This window comes from Festucalex cinctus, chromosome 15 (assembly GCF_051991245.1).
Source record: "Festucalex cinctus isolate MCC-2025b chromosome 15, RoL_Fcin_1.0, whole genome shotgun sequence".
Lineage (NCBI taxonomy): Eukaryota > Metazoa > Chordata > Actinopteri > Syngnathiformes > Syngnathidae > Festucalex > Festucalex cinctus.
The window spans coordinates 25,103,514-25,118,116 of NC_135425.1; the positions used below are offsets into that span (position 1 = coordinate 25,103,514).

General features: G+C 40.4%; 1 protein-coding gene across 3 annotated transcripts; it reads left to right on the top strand.

The window, feature by feature from the left end:
• Positions 1-243: 243 nt before the first annotated feature.
• dab2 (DAB adaptor protein 2) lies at positions 244-14,412 on the top strand. 3 transcript variants are annotated; one of them, XM_077497825.1, is made up of 15 exons: positions 245-649; positions 4,541-4,817; positions 5,725-5,864; positions 6,142-6,240; positions 7,059-7,190; positions 7,276-7,359; positions 7,525-7,551; positions 7,632-7,667; positions 7,877-7,939; positions 9,209-9,748; positions 11,742-11,862; positions 11,925-12,524; positions 12,600-12,754; positions 13,943-14,023; positions 14,092-14,412. In XM_077497825.1, the coding sequence occupies exons 2-14, from the start codon at positions 4,670-4,672 to the stop codon at positions 14,006-14,008; spliced, it is 2,211 nt and encodes a 736-aa protein (XP_077353951.1). In that variant the 5' UTR covers positions 245-649; positions 4,541-4,669; the 3' UTR covers positions 14,009-14,023; positions 14,092-14,412. The 3 variants fall into 3 exon arrangements, with proteins under 3 accessions (XP_077353953.1, XP_077353951.1, XP_077353954.1); XM_077497827.1 differs by lacking the exon at positions 13,943-14,023 and having other exon boundaries at positions 244-649; XM_077497828.1 differs by lacking the exon at positions 9,209-9,748.
• Positions 14,413-14,603: the final 191 nt, after the last annotated feature.

The window sequence follows — 14,603 nt, forward strand, 5'->3', positions numbered from 1 at the left end:
ATTCATCATTTAAAAATATTATTTTTACTTAATACTTATTATTACAGGACTACCTTTTACCTTTACTTGAGTCATATTATTTTAAAGCAGTGCTATCTGGTCCTCGAGAGCCAGAGTCCTGTCCTGTTTTCTCACGTCTCCCTCCATCAACACACCTGATTGATGAACAAGATTGTTATCGGGCTTCTACGGAGCTCGCTGATTAGCTGATCATTTGAGTCAGCTGTTGTTGGCGGAGATAGGCATGGAAAACAAGAGGACTCTTGGCTTTCTTCCTGCTGTGGCCGCCAGTGGCAACAGAGGACGCCTTTAATTTAAAAAAATAAAAATAAAAAAATTGCGAAAAAATGATCCGATAAAAAACGTTTCTTGGCGTCCATTTTATTAGTAGTGAGGCCTACGGTACGTTGCTGCAGGCAGGGACCGCCCACTCCCCCCCCCCCCCCCCCCCACCCCCAAACCCAGAAGCGTCGTTGGCTTGCAGGCAGGCAGGAAAGTCTTCAAGTGTGACAAGTTTGCGGCGCAGCGAGAGTGCGAGGCGCTCCTGTTCTCCACGTTCGCGGAGAAACTAACTAAACATCTGACCGGCAGCTTCACAGCGACCTTCCCTTCTCAATCGGAGCTCCCCTTCGTCCCCCTGAAACACACGGTGAGTGAGTTACACGGCCATTTTCCAACTTTTTTTGTGTGCGTAAGTGATTCCCAACTTTCCATCCAAGAATGTTTGAGCAAACTGTCGTCTTGTCTTGAACATTTTTTTTTCCGGGGGGCTTCAACTTATCTTGAATTTTTTTTTTTTTTTTTACCGTTTCCGGGCTTGTTGCTCCACAACTAATAAATCACAGGGGCGAAAACGTCTGCTGACTGTCCAGGCAAGGAGTCTAAAAATGACTTTTCAAGCCCACGCAGCTTCTCCTCCTCCTCCTCCTCATTGTGCACGAGAGGCCCATGTTGGCATGCATGGCCTGCGTTCGTGTTCGTGTGTTTTTGTGCTCTGGCGGTGTTTCACCACATTTCATTCAACTCGCACGCTGACTCACTGGCTGATTTCCTCCAGATGTGCACCACTTTACGCTTCCTGACGGCCCCACGATTGTGACATTTCTCCCCCCCCCCACCCCTTCCCTACGACCAACCTCCTCCTTCCAGACCTTCTGCTGCTTGCCTGTGTATTGTGCTGACGTTTGAGGTAGTCGGTGCACGAACCAAAGTCCTTGCAAAAGTGTGATCCTTTAGCTAACTGTAATTGGCGACGAACAGCTGACTTTTTATTCCGACGAGGTCACATGTTTGCGTTTGAAACGCCAGGGAAGGACAAAAGCTGCTTTTGAGGAGAGAGAGAGGGGGGGGGAAAAAAAAGGTGTCCAATTGACACTAATATAGGGATGCACGGGTTCTCAAACTTTTTGCTTTCCGGGGAGGTTTTTCCTACAACCCCCCCTTAGAAAGTGTAACACTAAATAATGCCAAGCTAATCATTTATATATATTTTATAAGGTTTCAAATTTGGCCTGAACGATTTAGAAAAGTCATCAATTTGTTTCCATTTTTTTTTTTCCAAGGTCCTTTTTCTTGAAGCAAACACATTTTTAGTTTTGACTCTGTATAAACAATGAGATTTCATTTAAATGTTTTGTTCTTATAGGGTATGATTTTGCTAAAATAAAGGCAAATGAACCATAAATTAATATGAAAGACATCTTATTTGTCTGTTTCAGCTAATTGTTGACTCCTCAACCACAATAACTTTTTTATAATTCTACCAAAATTGTGTGGTCTAAGTGCGAGTAAAACATAAATCAGACTACAATAATAATTCAAACAAATCGGTGGCTATCACTTCAACTCTCCGTGTTAAATTAATGAATAAATATACATGTATGATATACAAAAATTTTTTTAACTTCACTTTTGCAGTCTGTGTTTTGAAAAGTGCATTCTACTGTATTGCGGTGTTTTGGAATTAAATTGTTCCCCCCTAATTTCAACTGAAGTTAAATTATGGGTTAAAATTAAGTATCCTTTTTGTCACTAGCTGATGTGCACTGCTTACACCAACAACATGGCTGGGAACAGAAGAGGTGCTAATTTACAAAAGCACGGACAGTGTTGCCAACTCAGCAATTTGGTCGCTATATTTAACAACTTTTTCAAGCACTCCACGGACGGACCCTGGTTCTAAAATGTGACTTGTGAACCGAATTCACGCTAGGAAATGGTAAATGTGAAAATTGTTTTCAATTCTGATGTAATTAGCAATTAGCTGAAGGTTGGAAGTCACGTCAGGCAATTTCCTCGTCCCATGATAGCTAAAAATCTGCGATGTAGAAAGACAGAGGCTTTAAAAACATTTTGAAGTAGGAATACTTTGAATAAAGCTCACAAATAACGTATACAGAATTAAACGGTATATATTTAAACAACGTATTTGTTAAACCAACCATATTTCCTCTAACAAAGGCCCTGTTAGCTTAATGCTAACATAATGTGAGCCGCTATAGCCAGGCTAACGTAAATTAGCATAGATGCTAGCGTAACGTTGTCAATGGGTGCCAACATCACGTCGACCTTCATCACATAAATGTTTTAATCATTCCAGGTGGTTTTCAAGAACAGAAATACACAAGCATCCTATAAACTTCCGACCATTCCTGCGTTATCTCCCGTTTTTTTTTTTTTTTTTTTTTACTGTCCGTTGGCGCGACTCTTGAGTTCCGTCAGCTGATGCTTTGCAGATATATCACAAGATCTTTTACACTGCCTGCGTAAGATTAACCTAGCCTGATTGCTCGACCTTTGCCCGGTCCCGCGCTTTCTCACGGCCTTGCTAGGCGTTAGCGTTGGGATCTGGAAGGGTTCTGAGAGGTGTTTTGTGTGTCTGTGTGGTGTTTTGTGCTGTTTGTGGTTTCTTATCTTTAACTGTCAGCGGAGATGCGCGTTCACTCGTTTGAAATCGGAGGTCGGTGAATCGCAGGGGTAGCGACTTCCTCTGTCTGAAATATTAATTCATATTTTGGGTATTTCAATCTTGTATTGTTGAATGAAAATGTGGAGTAAAGACATAAATATGAATAGTATTCTTTAACAAGGAGCTCGAAGCATTTAAACACATTTTTATTGTGCTCTGTTTTATATACCAAGATGACGCAAAAGCTGTAGTAAATAGGAAAGTAGTAATTGATGTCAAGGACGTATGCTGAAGGCATACATCTCGACTGCATAACTGGGAGGAGTTAAGTTTAGCCTTGATTGTTAGCACTGCTATTTAAAAATTCAAGCTAACAATCTGTCCAATGTCTGCAAGATTGCGTTTGTAGTTTTCATGCTATGTCTCGATGTTTAATTTAGTGATGAGAAAAGTAAAAAAAAAAAAAAAAAAAAAAAGTTATTGGCAGTCACCTGGTCTTATTCAGCATTTTTTGCCACCTTTGGAGGTCAAGATGCTTTTATGGGTCACATGCCTCTTCTCCTGTTAAGGTTGTAAATGTTTACAGTCGGGTTGTCAAAATATTATATCCGGTAGCCGAGCAGTAAATATATCTTGCACATATCTTCCGCAACTCTGTAGTGCTACAGCTAGAGAGAGACCAATATGTGTTTTTTTTTTTTTTTTTTTTTTTTTTTTTTTTTTTTTCCTCTCCAGGGCTGATACAGGTTATTAGTAGTCAAGGACACGATAACTGATATTTGGAGCTGATAATCATTTTCACTAAAAAGGGAAAATATTGGCATAAAAATTTTGAAAAAAACAAACTACAGCTCTTAAATTTTCTGGAATTTTAAAGCATATGTTTATTGAGCAACTTTTAGGGTTATTAAAATATTGGCATTTTTTTATATATATTTTTGTATTTTTTATTTTTTTATCTTAGTCAACAGACTTTATTTTTTATTTTTATTTTTATTTATTTATTTATTTTTAAATCTAACAAGTTACGGGTTCTCCCAGGGGCAGTAGCGTGTTTTCAAAAGTTAAATAAAAACATTTTTTTTTTATACTAAAGTTTTTTTTTTTTTTTTTAAATTTCCAAATATCTGAAGTATTAATTTTTTTTCTTATCTTAGTTTTAATTACAAACAAAAACAGAAGGTGCAGAGAGTTCCCAGGGTCAGCGGCATCTCTGAAAATTTAAATTTGTTAAAAAATAAATACATTTAAATGAATTCCCTGAAGTTAACTTTTTTTTAAATGGATCTTTTATCTGCCAAACAATTCTTCAAAATGGCCGATGCCAATACTCGCCAAATTTCTGAATTTCGGCGCCAATAATCTGCCCAGGCAATAATCTGTCTATCCCTAGCTACAGCTATCATGTTTTTAAGTAATTATTGTCGATTATCCCATTGATTAATCGACTAATTGGATAAATATTAATTTTAGCATTGGACATGTGAATGGGAGGTGCCGGATTTTTTATTATTATTTTTTATATAAAAGTGGGTATCGCTATGCACACCTGTAGTATCAGTGACTTTGTGTGGATAGCTTTGTTTCATCTGTGAACATTTTATTTTATTTTTTTACGATTAACCACTGCAGATAACACGCGTCAAGCATGCGTGGATTCTAAGGGCGCTCCCGCCTGCTGAGCTGCCTTCCGACAGAGCCACCAACCGACGTCCTGTCCTTCAGTGAGACTTGTCTCGCACGCCCCCCTCCACAGACGCTATGTCTGCCATGGTGGAGGCCAACGTGCCGGTCGCCGCCACCGACCCGGCTGCGGTGTCGCCACCCGCGGCTTCGACCTCCATTTCACCTCCTGCCTCACCCGCGACCGTAGCATCCAAGGTCCCGTTCAGGAAAGACAAGAAGAAAGGTGAGATAAATAAGTACGTAGTAGTAAGTGGTGGAAAGTGAGTCAGGTACTTTAAATTGGGGTCCTCTGGACCTGTAGACTTGCTCACACAGTTCTTCAAATAAGAGGCAAAGCTTGTTTACTTGCCAAGTACGCAAAGCAGTTTATTTGTCGCTCCCTGTGAATGTTTACTTTAAAGCTGGCACATAAAGCAAAAGAGAATTCAACATTGTATATTTCAGCACTAAAATGTTCAACCAAAACTAGCAAAAGTTTGCTAGCTTGGTGCTAACCTACAATTTGACACACGATAGATGGGCTAGCGTAAATTAGCATAGCATCAACACACAAAGCAAAAGAGAATTCAGCCTTGTATATTTCAACACTAAAATGTTCAACCAAAACTAGCAAAAGTTTGCTAGCTTGGTGCTAACCTACAATGTAAAACACGATAGATGGGCTAGCGTAAATTAGCATCTCATCAACACACAAAGCAAAACAGAATTCAACATTGTATATTTCAACACTAAAATGTCCTAGCAAAAGTTTCCTAGCTTGGTGCTAACCTACAATGTGAAACACGATAGATGGGCTAGCTTAAATTAGCATAGCATCAACACGCCTGAACCTAGCAGTGCTAGCGCACAACAATATTAACTAGTATGTACTAGACCTCAGCACTTATTGCTATTTTGTGGTATAACACTGAAGGCGTAACTCTAATTTCGGGCTTGCCTGTTTTCTAAAACCCATTAAAAAAAAAATAAAAATAAAAAAAATAAATAAATACATGGCCAGGTAAATTTTTTTTATTCCCGTTGCGTCGTCCTGTTTCTTGGAGCCACACGTTCTGCCTTAGCAACAAATGACAGCGTAAACATGTCACATGACCCAAAGACCAAAATGTGATCCGCATTTTGTCATTCAGTGCCGGACAAAACGGACGAGTACCTGCTGGCCAGGTTTCAAGGGGACGGCGTGAGGTACAAAGCCAAACTGATCGGAATCGACGATGTACCCGAAGCCCGAGGAGACAAGATGTGCCAGGACTCCATGATGAAGCTAAAGGTGATCACTACTACCAACTGTTGAGTATTTCAGTACTTTATTTTACACAACCTGCTGTTCTTTACCTAGGAATGGACTAATAATGTTCCATGGATGTCCACTTCTTTGCCTTTCTGTGACTCTTCCACTCTGTGTTGCAACAAGCTAATGAATCTAAGCTCAGTGATATGCATATATCCTGAATGTTTTTATTTTATTTTATTTTTCTTAAACCAGAAAGCTAATTTGAATTTGTATTTTCCTGTAAGTCTTGACTGTGTGATGCGTTTCCTTCCAGGGAATGGCGGTAGCTGCTCGCTCACAAGGGAAACACAAACAGCGGATTTGGGTCAATATATCCATGTCTGGCATCAAAATCATTGATGAGAAATCTGGAGTAGGATCTATTTTATTATTATTATTATTATTATTATTATTATTATAATTATTTTTACCCGGTCACAATGTGGCTATTGCTGTTATTTCATTCTCAAGTATTTATATTTAGTGTTTTGCTACATACAATGCTGATGATGTATGACAACGTATTAAGGCCACTTATAAATATTTGTTAATTTTTTTTTGGGTGGTGGGCGGGGGGTAATATTCTGAGAAAAACCGTAAGTTTCTGAGTTTTTTTTTTTTTTTTTTTCTTGGGGAGTGGTGGTAATATTCTGAGAAAAAAACAAGTTTCTTAGTTTTTTTTTTTTTTTTTGGGGGGGGGGGGGTGGGGGTAATCTGAGAAAAAACAAGTTTCTGAGTTTTTTTTTTTTTTTTTTTTTTTTGGGGGGGTGGGGGGGTGGGGGTAATCTGAGAGAACAAGTTTCTGAGTTTTTTTTGGGGGGGGGGGGGGGTTGGGGGATAATATTCTGAGAAAAAAAAAGTTTCTGAGTTTTTTTTTTTTTTTGGGGGGGGGGTAATCTGAGAAAAAAAAAGTTTCTGAGTTTTTTTTTTTTTTTTTTTTGGTGGTGGGGGGGGGGTAATATTCTGAGTTTGAGGTTTTGTTTTTTTTCAAAATTTGCCACTTTAAAGTCGCAAAATTGTGTTTTTTTTTTTTTTTTTTTTTGTTTTTTTGTTTTTTTGTTTTTTTCCTCAGAATATTACTCCCCCTCTGGGGAAAAATAAAAATATGTGGCCCTAATACGCCATTGTACTGATACCTATTATTGCTGCCTGTATTTATTATTCAGTTCCATAATTGTTTCCCTGCTTCAGGTGATTGAGCACGAGCACATCGTGAACAAGATCTCCTTCATCGCCAGAGACGTGACGGACAACCGGGCCTTCGGCTACGTGTGCGGGGCCGAGGGCCAGCATCAGTTCTTCGCCATCAAAACGGCGCAGCAGGTTCCCGAGAGCGCCCCGGTTAACGTTTTTCGTCCCGCCGTCCCGTTCCCTGACACGCCCGTTCCTTGCCTTTGTCGCCCGGCAGGCGGAGCCGCTGGTCTTGGACCTGAAGGACCTCTTCCAAGTCATCTTCAACATGAGGAAGAAAGAGGCCGAGGCCTCCCAGAAGGTAAGGAAGGCCACGTTGCAAACTTGAATCAATTGTACTTCAAACAACTTTGCCTTAAGCATGCTAGCATAACGCTAATGCACAACAGGAAATCTACGTTGTATTGTGCATGTTATCAAAATAGGCTATTTTTTTTTTTTCATTTTGTACATTGTTTATTTACAGGGAGAAAATGGCAGCGCAGTTGTTGAGGTGAGCACATGGAAGCATTTTAAATAGAGCGGGACTCGTTAATTCACTTCTATTGATCATTTCTAATATTTGTTTTTTAGAATGGAAGTAACGCTGTACCGGTAAAAAACACTCCAGTAAGTCAACTTTGTTCTAATTATAATCCAAATCACTTATGAGCCGTATTTTATTCTTCATTGCTGTATTTGTAGCATTAAAGAGTCTATATACTACTGATTGTTCTTGATATTTGGATTCACTTCAGTCTATAGATTGAATGTTTTTGTTTTTTAATTAAAAGTATTTCTTTTTATTTATTTATTTTGTAATGTTTTTTGACTAATAGCCAGTGGAGCAGCTGGACTTGTTCGGAGACATGTCGACCCCTCCGGACATCCATGCCCCGAACGTAAGTGTGCGACGTTCCCTATCTGCTATCTTTTTTTTTTTTTTTTTTTTTTTGGTGGGGGGGATAACATACAAGCCACTCATTAATATTCCTAGTAATACTCACAAAATGATCTTTATGTAAACTCAATTCTAAAAAAAAAAAAAAGAACATTTTGTCTTTTGGTGGTCATCAAATTCCGAAGAAGGAGGAAAAAAAAAAAAAAGTAGAATTTGTGCTTTTCAGAATTGAGTTGATCTTCATGTGAAATCATTTAACATTTAAAGCTGCTATACGAGAGAGTTGCTTTTCGAAGATGGACGCGCACTGGCCTCTTCATTAGGTACACATTCAGTCTCATGAGATCCAGTGTGGAAGCTGTTGAATTACAAATACTTTATGATGATGCACATGATTCTTTCAGGTGTAATATTTTAACAGTTTTTCATTTTATATTTAAGAAAAAAAACTGTCATAAAACCTATGCTTTCTTAACTCTCTTAATCTCTACTTCCCTCTACCTCCCTCTCTCAATCACTCCACCTCGCTCTCTCTCTCTCTCTCTACACCTCGCTCTCTCTCTCTCTCTCTCTCTCTCTCGCACTCTCTCTCTCTCTCTCTCTCTCGCTCTCTCGCGCTCTCGCTCTCTCCCTCGCTCTCTCTACCTCATTCTCTATCTTTCTCCACCTCTCTCTCACTCCACCTCTCTCAATCCAAAGGAAGAATTGAGATGCACTGAAAAGGAAAATTAGGACTACACTGAGACTAAAGTCATAATGTTAAGAGGATAAAGTTGTGTATTTTTGAGAAGTTGTAGAATTGTTGATGGAAAGTCACATTTTTTCCCCTCAACATTTGATTCATATTACAAGAATGAAGCTGTATTTTTGAAGAAAGTGTTTTAATTCTTGAAAATCTCTAACTTTGTTCTTGTAATATTACAAATGAAAAAACGACTAATACCGCATGGGTCAACTTTATTCTAAAAAAATTATGACTTTGATCTTGAAGTGTATTTTGTGTCTACAGTGGGTGTTATGCTCATGTGGAGTATGAATAAATGAAATCTAAAAATGTTTTAAAGCATTACATGTTGAAATTAAGTAGAATGTTCCGGTTACTAAGATTATTTTGCATACAATAATGCTCATGGATTGGCATTTATAATCAAATCTTGATTCAGCACATTTGTCTTCTTTACACATAGCAGCTTTAAACGTTTTTCTCTTTTGTGATTCATTTGTCATGTTGATTGATCTGATCTCTGAATCTCCCTCTCATGTGAACCAGGACTCTAATGATATTCTCTTGCTGGACTTTTCCGCTCAAGTCGACAGCAATCAGAATTGCATAAAGGGAACGCTTTTAACTTCCTGTGCCGCCGACCGCAGGGCGCCGCCCCTGACAGACAATTCCTTCTTCTGCTCGCCATTCGGCTACTTTCCCACCCCGGACAGCGACCCTTTCAGAGACGATCCGCTGTCCCAAACGCCCCGTCCCGGCGACGGCCCGATGGTCTCTGCTCGGACGGCCGCTAGCGACCCTTTGAACGGGAACTCCGAGCGCCTCGGCCGGCAGATGCTAGACTTGACCAGTAAGAACATGATCCTCGCTCTCAGTAACGGCCAGTGGCCGCTCGGGGGCAAAATAACGCACGGCGGCATGATGGACGGCGGCGAGTCCCAAAACCCCTTTTCCGACTCGCACGCCTGCGACTTTTCGAACGGGGCGAGCCACCAAGCCGCGGAGGTTGCGAGCAAGGAGGACTCGGTGGTTCTCAACCCGCCTCCGCAGAGCTCGAAGGCCGGACGGGGTCGCAGGAGTCAGAAGGTGACCTTTTTGCCGTTTTTTTTGACGGCGTCGGCTGCATGCGTGACGCCTGAAGGTGGCTGCATGCAGGTCTTGACTGCTCGCACTGGGTCTCCACAACGTACACAGCACGTATTTGAGCATTCATTCCGTATTCCTTGATATCTAGAACTAGAATGCTCTTTGTCAATTCAGCACACAGAACGAATGAAAAATGCATCAGGAAGATGATAAAAGCATACGGTATTAATGTTGTGCTGGACTGACCATCTGGCATACAGGGCAGATGCCCGGTGGGCCGGCCTCTTTTTGGGGCCAATGCAGTGACTTTTTTTTTTTTTGATTTTTTTTTTTTGTTTATTTTAATTTATTTATATTTTTATTAATTTAAAAAAAAAAAAATTATTTTGATTTTTTTTTTTTTTTTTTAATGTATTTTTTTTTATTTTAATTTATTTTTATTTATTATTTTTTTATTTTGAGGTATTTTTTATTATTATTATTTTTTAATTTTGTTTTTTATTTTACTACATTTGACCCTAAGAGACTGGCCCACAATTTAGAGGGACCAGTCCATTAATCCATTTTGAATATAGTTAGAAAACTGTAACATCATCAACATCACTGGTAGTGCTAGTTTAGGTAAGTCGGACTGAGCCGGTGGGCCTAAGTCAAAATTCCTGGGCTGTTTTTTTTTTTTTTTTTTTTTTAAATTTGTGCCAGACTAGTCCAGTTGTGCGCTGGACTATAACCGATATAAAGAACAGCAAAGCTTGGTCTAGCAACCAAAATCTCCGTTCCCTAGTAGTGTCGATGGCAACAAACGGCTTCCATTTGGATTCAAAAACATTGAGTTTTTCACTTCAGTGGTAATAGTACATGTTAAGCTGTCAACTAGTCCAACTTTTAGCTATATTTGTAGCATGCAGTTGTCTACTTGTGCACACTCTAGCCTGCTACTCGTAAGGCAGTCGTTTTTACTCTTGCGCTGAGTTGTCTCACTAGTGTGAGGACAAAGAGCATACTAGTACAACGACCTTAACCAGGATATCAACCATATTAAATGGTCCAAAGTAGAATTGGGGGGGGGGGGGGGGGGGGTTCTCTTTGAACGCATGCACTTGTGTTCACAAGCTTCCTCTGAGACGATCACAAATGTCTTGTGGCTCTTTTCATGCTGTAATCTCCTTTCCTTGTTTTTTCCGCTAACGCTCACGATTTTTTTTTTTTTTTTTTTTTTTTTTTTTTTTTTTTTTTATTTAAAGCACCGGTAAGTGGCGACGCATGTCGGTAAGAAAAGCATCACAATGTATTTGAAATTGTGGACTCGGGGTGCACTCACAGCAGAGTAAATAGTGTATATAGTTATGAAAATATTGAAAAAAAAAACAACCTTGCGTTCCCTCGCAAAACATGATATGATATGGCCTCAATGTGCCATAGAGCAATCCTTTTTCAGTGATGTACCGACTGTGAAATATATATTTTTTAAAAATACCCCGTGACCAGCACAAAGCATTTCTGGTACCAAAAAAAAAGACTTAAAACAGAGTGCTGTGCCATCATTTAAACTTTGGAACTCTTTGTGTTTATGTGGTCTATTGAACTATTTGGAAATAAAAATGTGTAACTTAAGAAAAGAAAAATACATAAGTATAAATTTGATTTGATTTGTGCACATAAAAATGATCAACATTGTCATTTTGGGCTTATGGTAAAGCTCTTACGGTGCATTGTGCCGTTTGTGTAAAAAAAAAAAAAAAAGTGGCCAATTTTTATGTATTTTGATTGTGGCCGACTGATTAATTAGTCTGACATTACATTTTTATTTTTTTAACTTTACAAAATCATCTCGTGGGCCGGATTAAACCCCTTTGTGGGCCTGATCCGGCCCGCGGGCCTTAAGTTTGACATCACTGGTGTAGCTGCACCCCGAGTCTGAGAACACTTCATGTCCAATAAAAAAACCAAAAAACTGATGTTTTGTTCGGGCCTCATCGTGTTCCCTCAACAGTCCTCAGCAAGTGAATTGTTCGGAGCGGAACTGTTTGCAGCTCCGGAAGGTTCGTCAGCTGCCAGCGAGCTGTTCAACAACACGCCGGCCAACTCTGCTCAGTCCTCCATCGCCGCTTTGGGTAGGAGACGGCGACGTGATAGAGCGTGTGGCTAGTTTTGAAATTTTTCATTTCTTTTCCAGGGGATCTTCAGTTGGGTCCACCACCAGCGAGCACAAGCGTCCCCGCTGCGGGCATGTGGGCAGCCCCCACCGTCGCCCCCTCGATGTACCCCGCCGCCGCCTACCCGCAGCCGTCCGCTTTCGGCGGTCTCCCCATACCCCCCAACGCCTGGGGCCAACAGATTCCTGCTCAGTTCGGCGCCCCGCATCTCGCCTGGGGCCATCCCCCGGCGCCACCGGCGGCCGTTTGGGCCCACCCGGCCTCCACCAACCCATTCCAGCCCGGGCCCTTCCCCGGCGGCCTGGGCGAGCAGCAGCAAGGTCCGTCCCGCCCGCCCCCGCGGCCCCCCGTGAAGGAGGCCCCGCCCAAGGCGGAGGGAAACGCCTTCACCGCTTTGGACCCGCTCGGCGACAAAGAGAAGAAGACCGGCAAGGACATGTTCAAGGACTTCCAGCTCGCCAAGCCGCCCGCCATCCCCGCCAGGAAAGGCGAGCAGGCGGCCGCCCCGCCTTCGGAATCGGGGGCTTTCGACCAGTACTTCAACAACAAGGTGGGCTTGGCTCAAGATGCCGCAGACCACGACGACTTTGACATCAATCAAATGTCGGTGGCGGTCAACGGTGAGGAGGCGCCGTACGCTAAACGCTTTCCACGCCGCCCGTCCTTTTTTTACATGGTCGTCTTTTACCGTACAGACGCACCGCCACCGAGTGTGAATGCCCCGGGCCTCCTCGACGACGCCTTCTCCTCAAACAGCTCAGCACCAGGACAAGGCCTCAGTCTCGACAAGTTCGATGAGGCATTTGGAGCCCCCGATGCCAGCCCGTTTGGGGTCCCACCTGTCCCGATGGTACAGTTTTTGTCATTGTCCAAACGTATACGTCGATCGACAACAAACCGTCATCTAGAGTTGACTTTCAAATTCGACGACAACCATTCCCTTCAGGTTTTATCTCCATTTTTAAATTTAGTCTTAGTTTTAGTCCAATTTCAGTCACGCTTGTTAGTTTTTATCAGTTAGTTAACCTCATCCCATTTTTATTTAATCCATTTTTAGTCGACTATAAATCGAGCATTTTAGTTCAAGAAAATGTAATTTTATTCATCTTAACAAAAACTGTTGTATCTAAAACTATTTTGCATCAAATTTTCTCATCTTTTTGATGGGAAAAACAACTATGGCTTCATGCTGTTCGCAGTCGCATTATTATTGTTGTTGGAACGTTATAGCTGTTGGATTAAAGGGATAGTTCACTTATTTAGCCCATTATAGTAATAAAAAGTTAATATTTCGTCTATAATTAATTTGATACTTTTCACGCACAATTAGTACCTTTTTTTTTATTATTTTTTTATTTTTTTACAAGCACATTTTGCAACTTGCTGTCGACTGAAAATGACATCACAAGGGCTCAGGTAAGCAATCACAGCTCAGCTGTTTACTAGGTTTGGTCATGTGACATTCACAAGCTGAGCTGTGATTGGTTACCTGAGCCCTTGTGATGTCATTTTCAGTCGACCTCAAGTTGCAAAATGTGTTTTTAAAGGTACTAATTGTGCATGAAAAATAATGAAAATATCCAGTTTATTATAGGCAAAATGTTGTTTGACTGCCAAAAATGGCTCAAGTATCCCTTTATTAAGTTATAACTAATTTACTTTTTTTACTTCTCCCCCCCCCCCCCCCCCCCCCAGATTATGAGACAAGATCTTAAAAAAAAAAAAAGTGTAATTTTCGTCTCATTTTTGTTCATGAACTAATATGTCAGGAAATTTTAGTCCAGTTTTTATTAAGTGAAAGACATTTTTGTCTCGTCTTCATTAGATGCAAATGCATACTGATTTAGTCCAGTTATTGTTTATTAATGAAGGCTTCAGTCTAGTTTTAGTCCGGTGGAAAAATGTTGACAAAAATATTTTTGATAAAATTTGCGATTATAGAAATGCCCTATTTTTATTGCATTTACAGCACTTTTTTTTTTTTTTTTTTTCCTTCCCAATCAGCATTCATCCTATTTATTTTTGTCTTGTATGACAGACTGCTCCTGTTGCCCAGAACTCCACAAGTGCCTTCGACGATCCCTTTGGAAATCCTTTTGCTTGACCTTTTAACATTGTTGTAAGTCACTTTATTCATTTATTCACATATAAAAATATACTTTAAATTTCTTTGTCGTGTTTTCCCAGCTAAAATGGAGACTCCCATGAAGTAACATCATCTCGGGGACAACCCGCTGCGAGACAATCAAACGATGGCCCCCGTCCAGCCTTCTTCCACGTTGCCGTCTGTTATTTGTGCTGTGTGATTTAGTAGTTCCCTTATTTTCTAAGAGCGTTGATCCAACATGTTGCGTCATGATCTGCTGAGGATAAGAGAGAAAGAAAGAGGGGAAAAAAAAAAAAAAAAACTTTGTAAAAGTGGGAAATGTCCAAAAAGGTCCACTGCTGATATTGCCTGTGTTAAAAAATAATAATAAAACAAACAAATAAAATAATGATAAAGCTGCATTGTGTGGATCAGTTCATTTTAAAATGAAATGTAGTTGTGAAAAAAATGTATTGGTCTATTCTTTCCTTTTAAGCCTTAATAAATGTAGACAATTATGGCTTTGACCATGGGTTCGTGTGCTGCTGGAGACGATCAAATTCCACTTCAAGTTCAGACCAGTTATTTACTCCACTAGGTATCTTTGAAAACC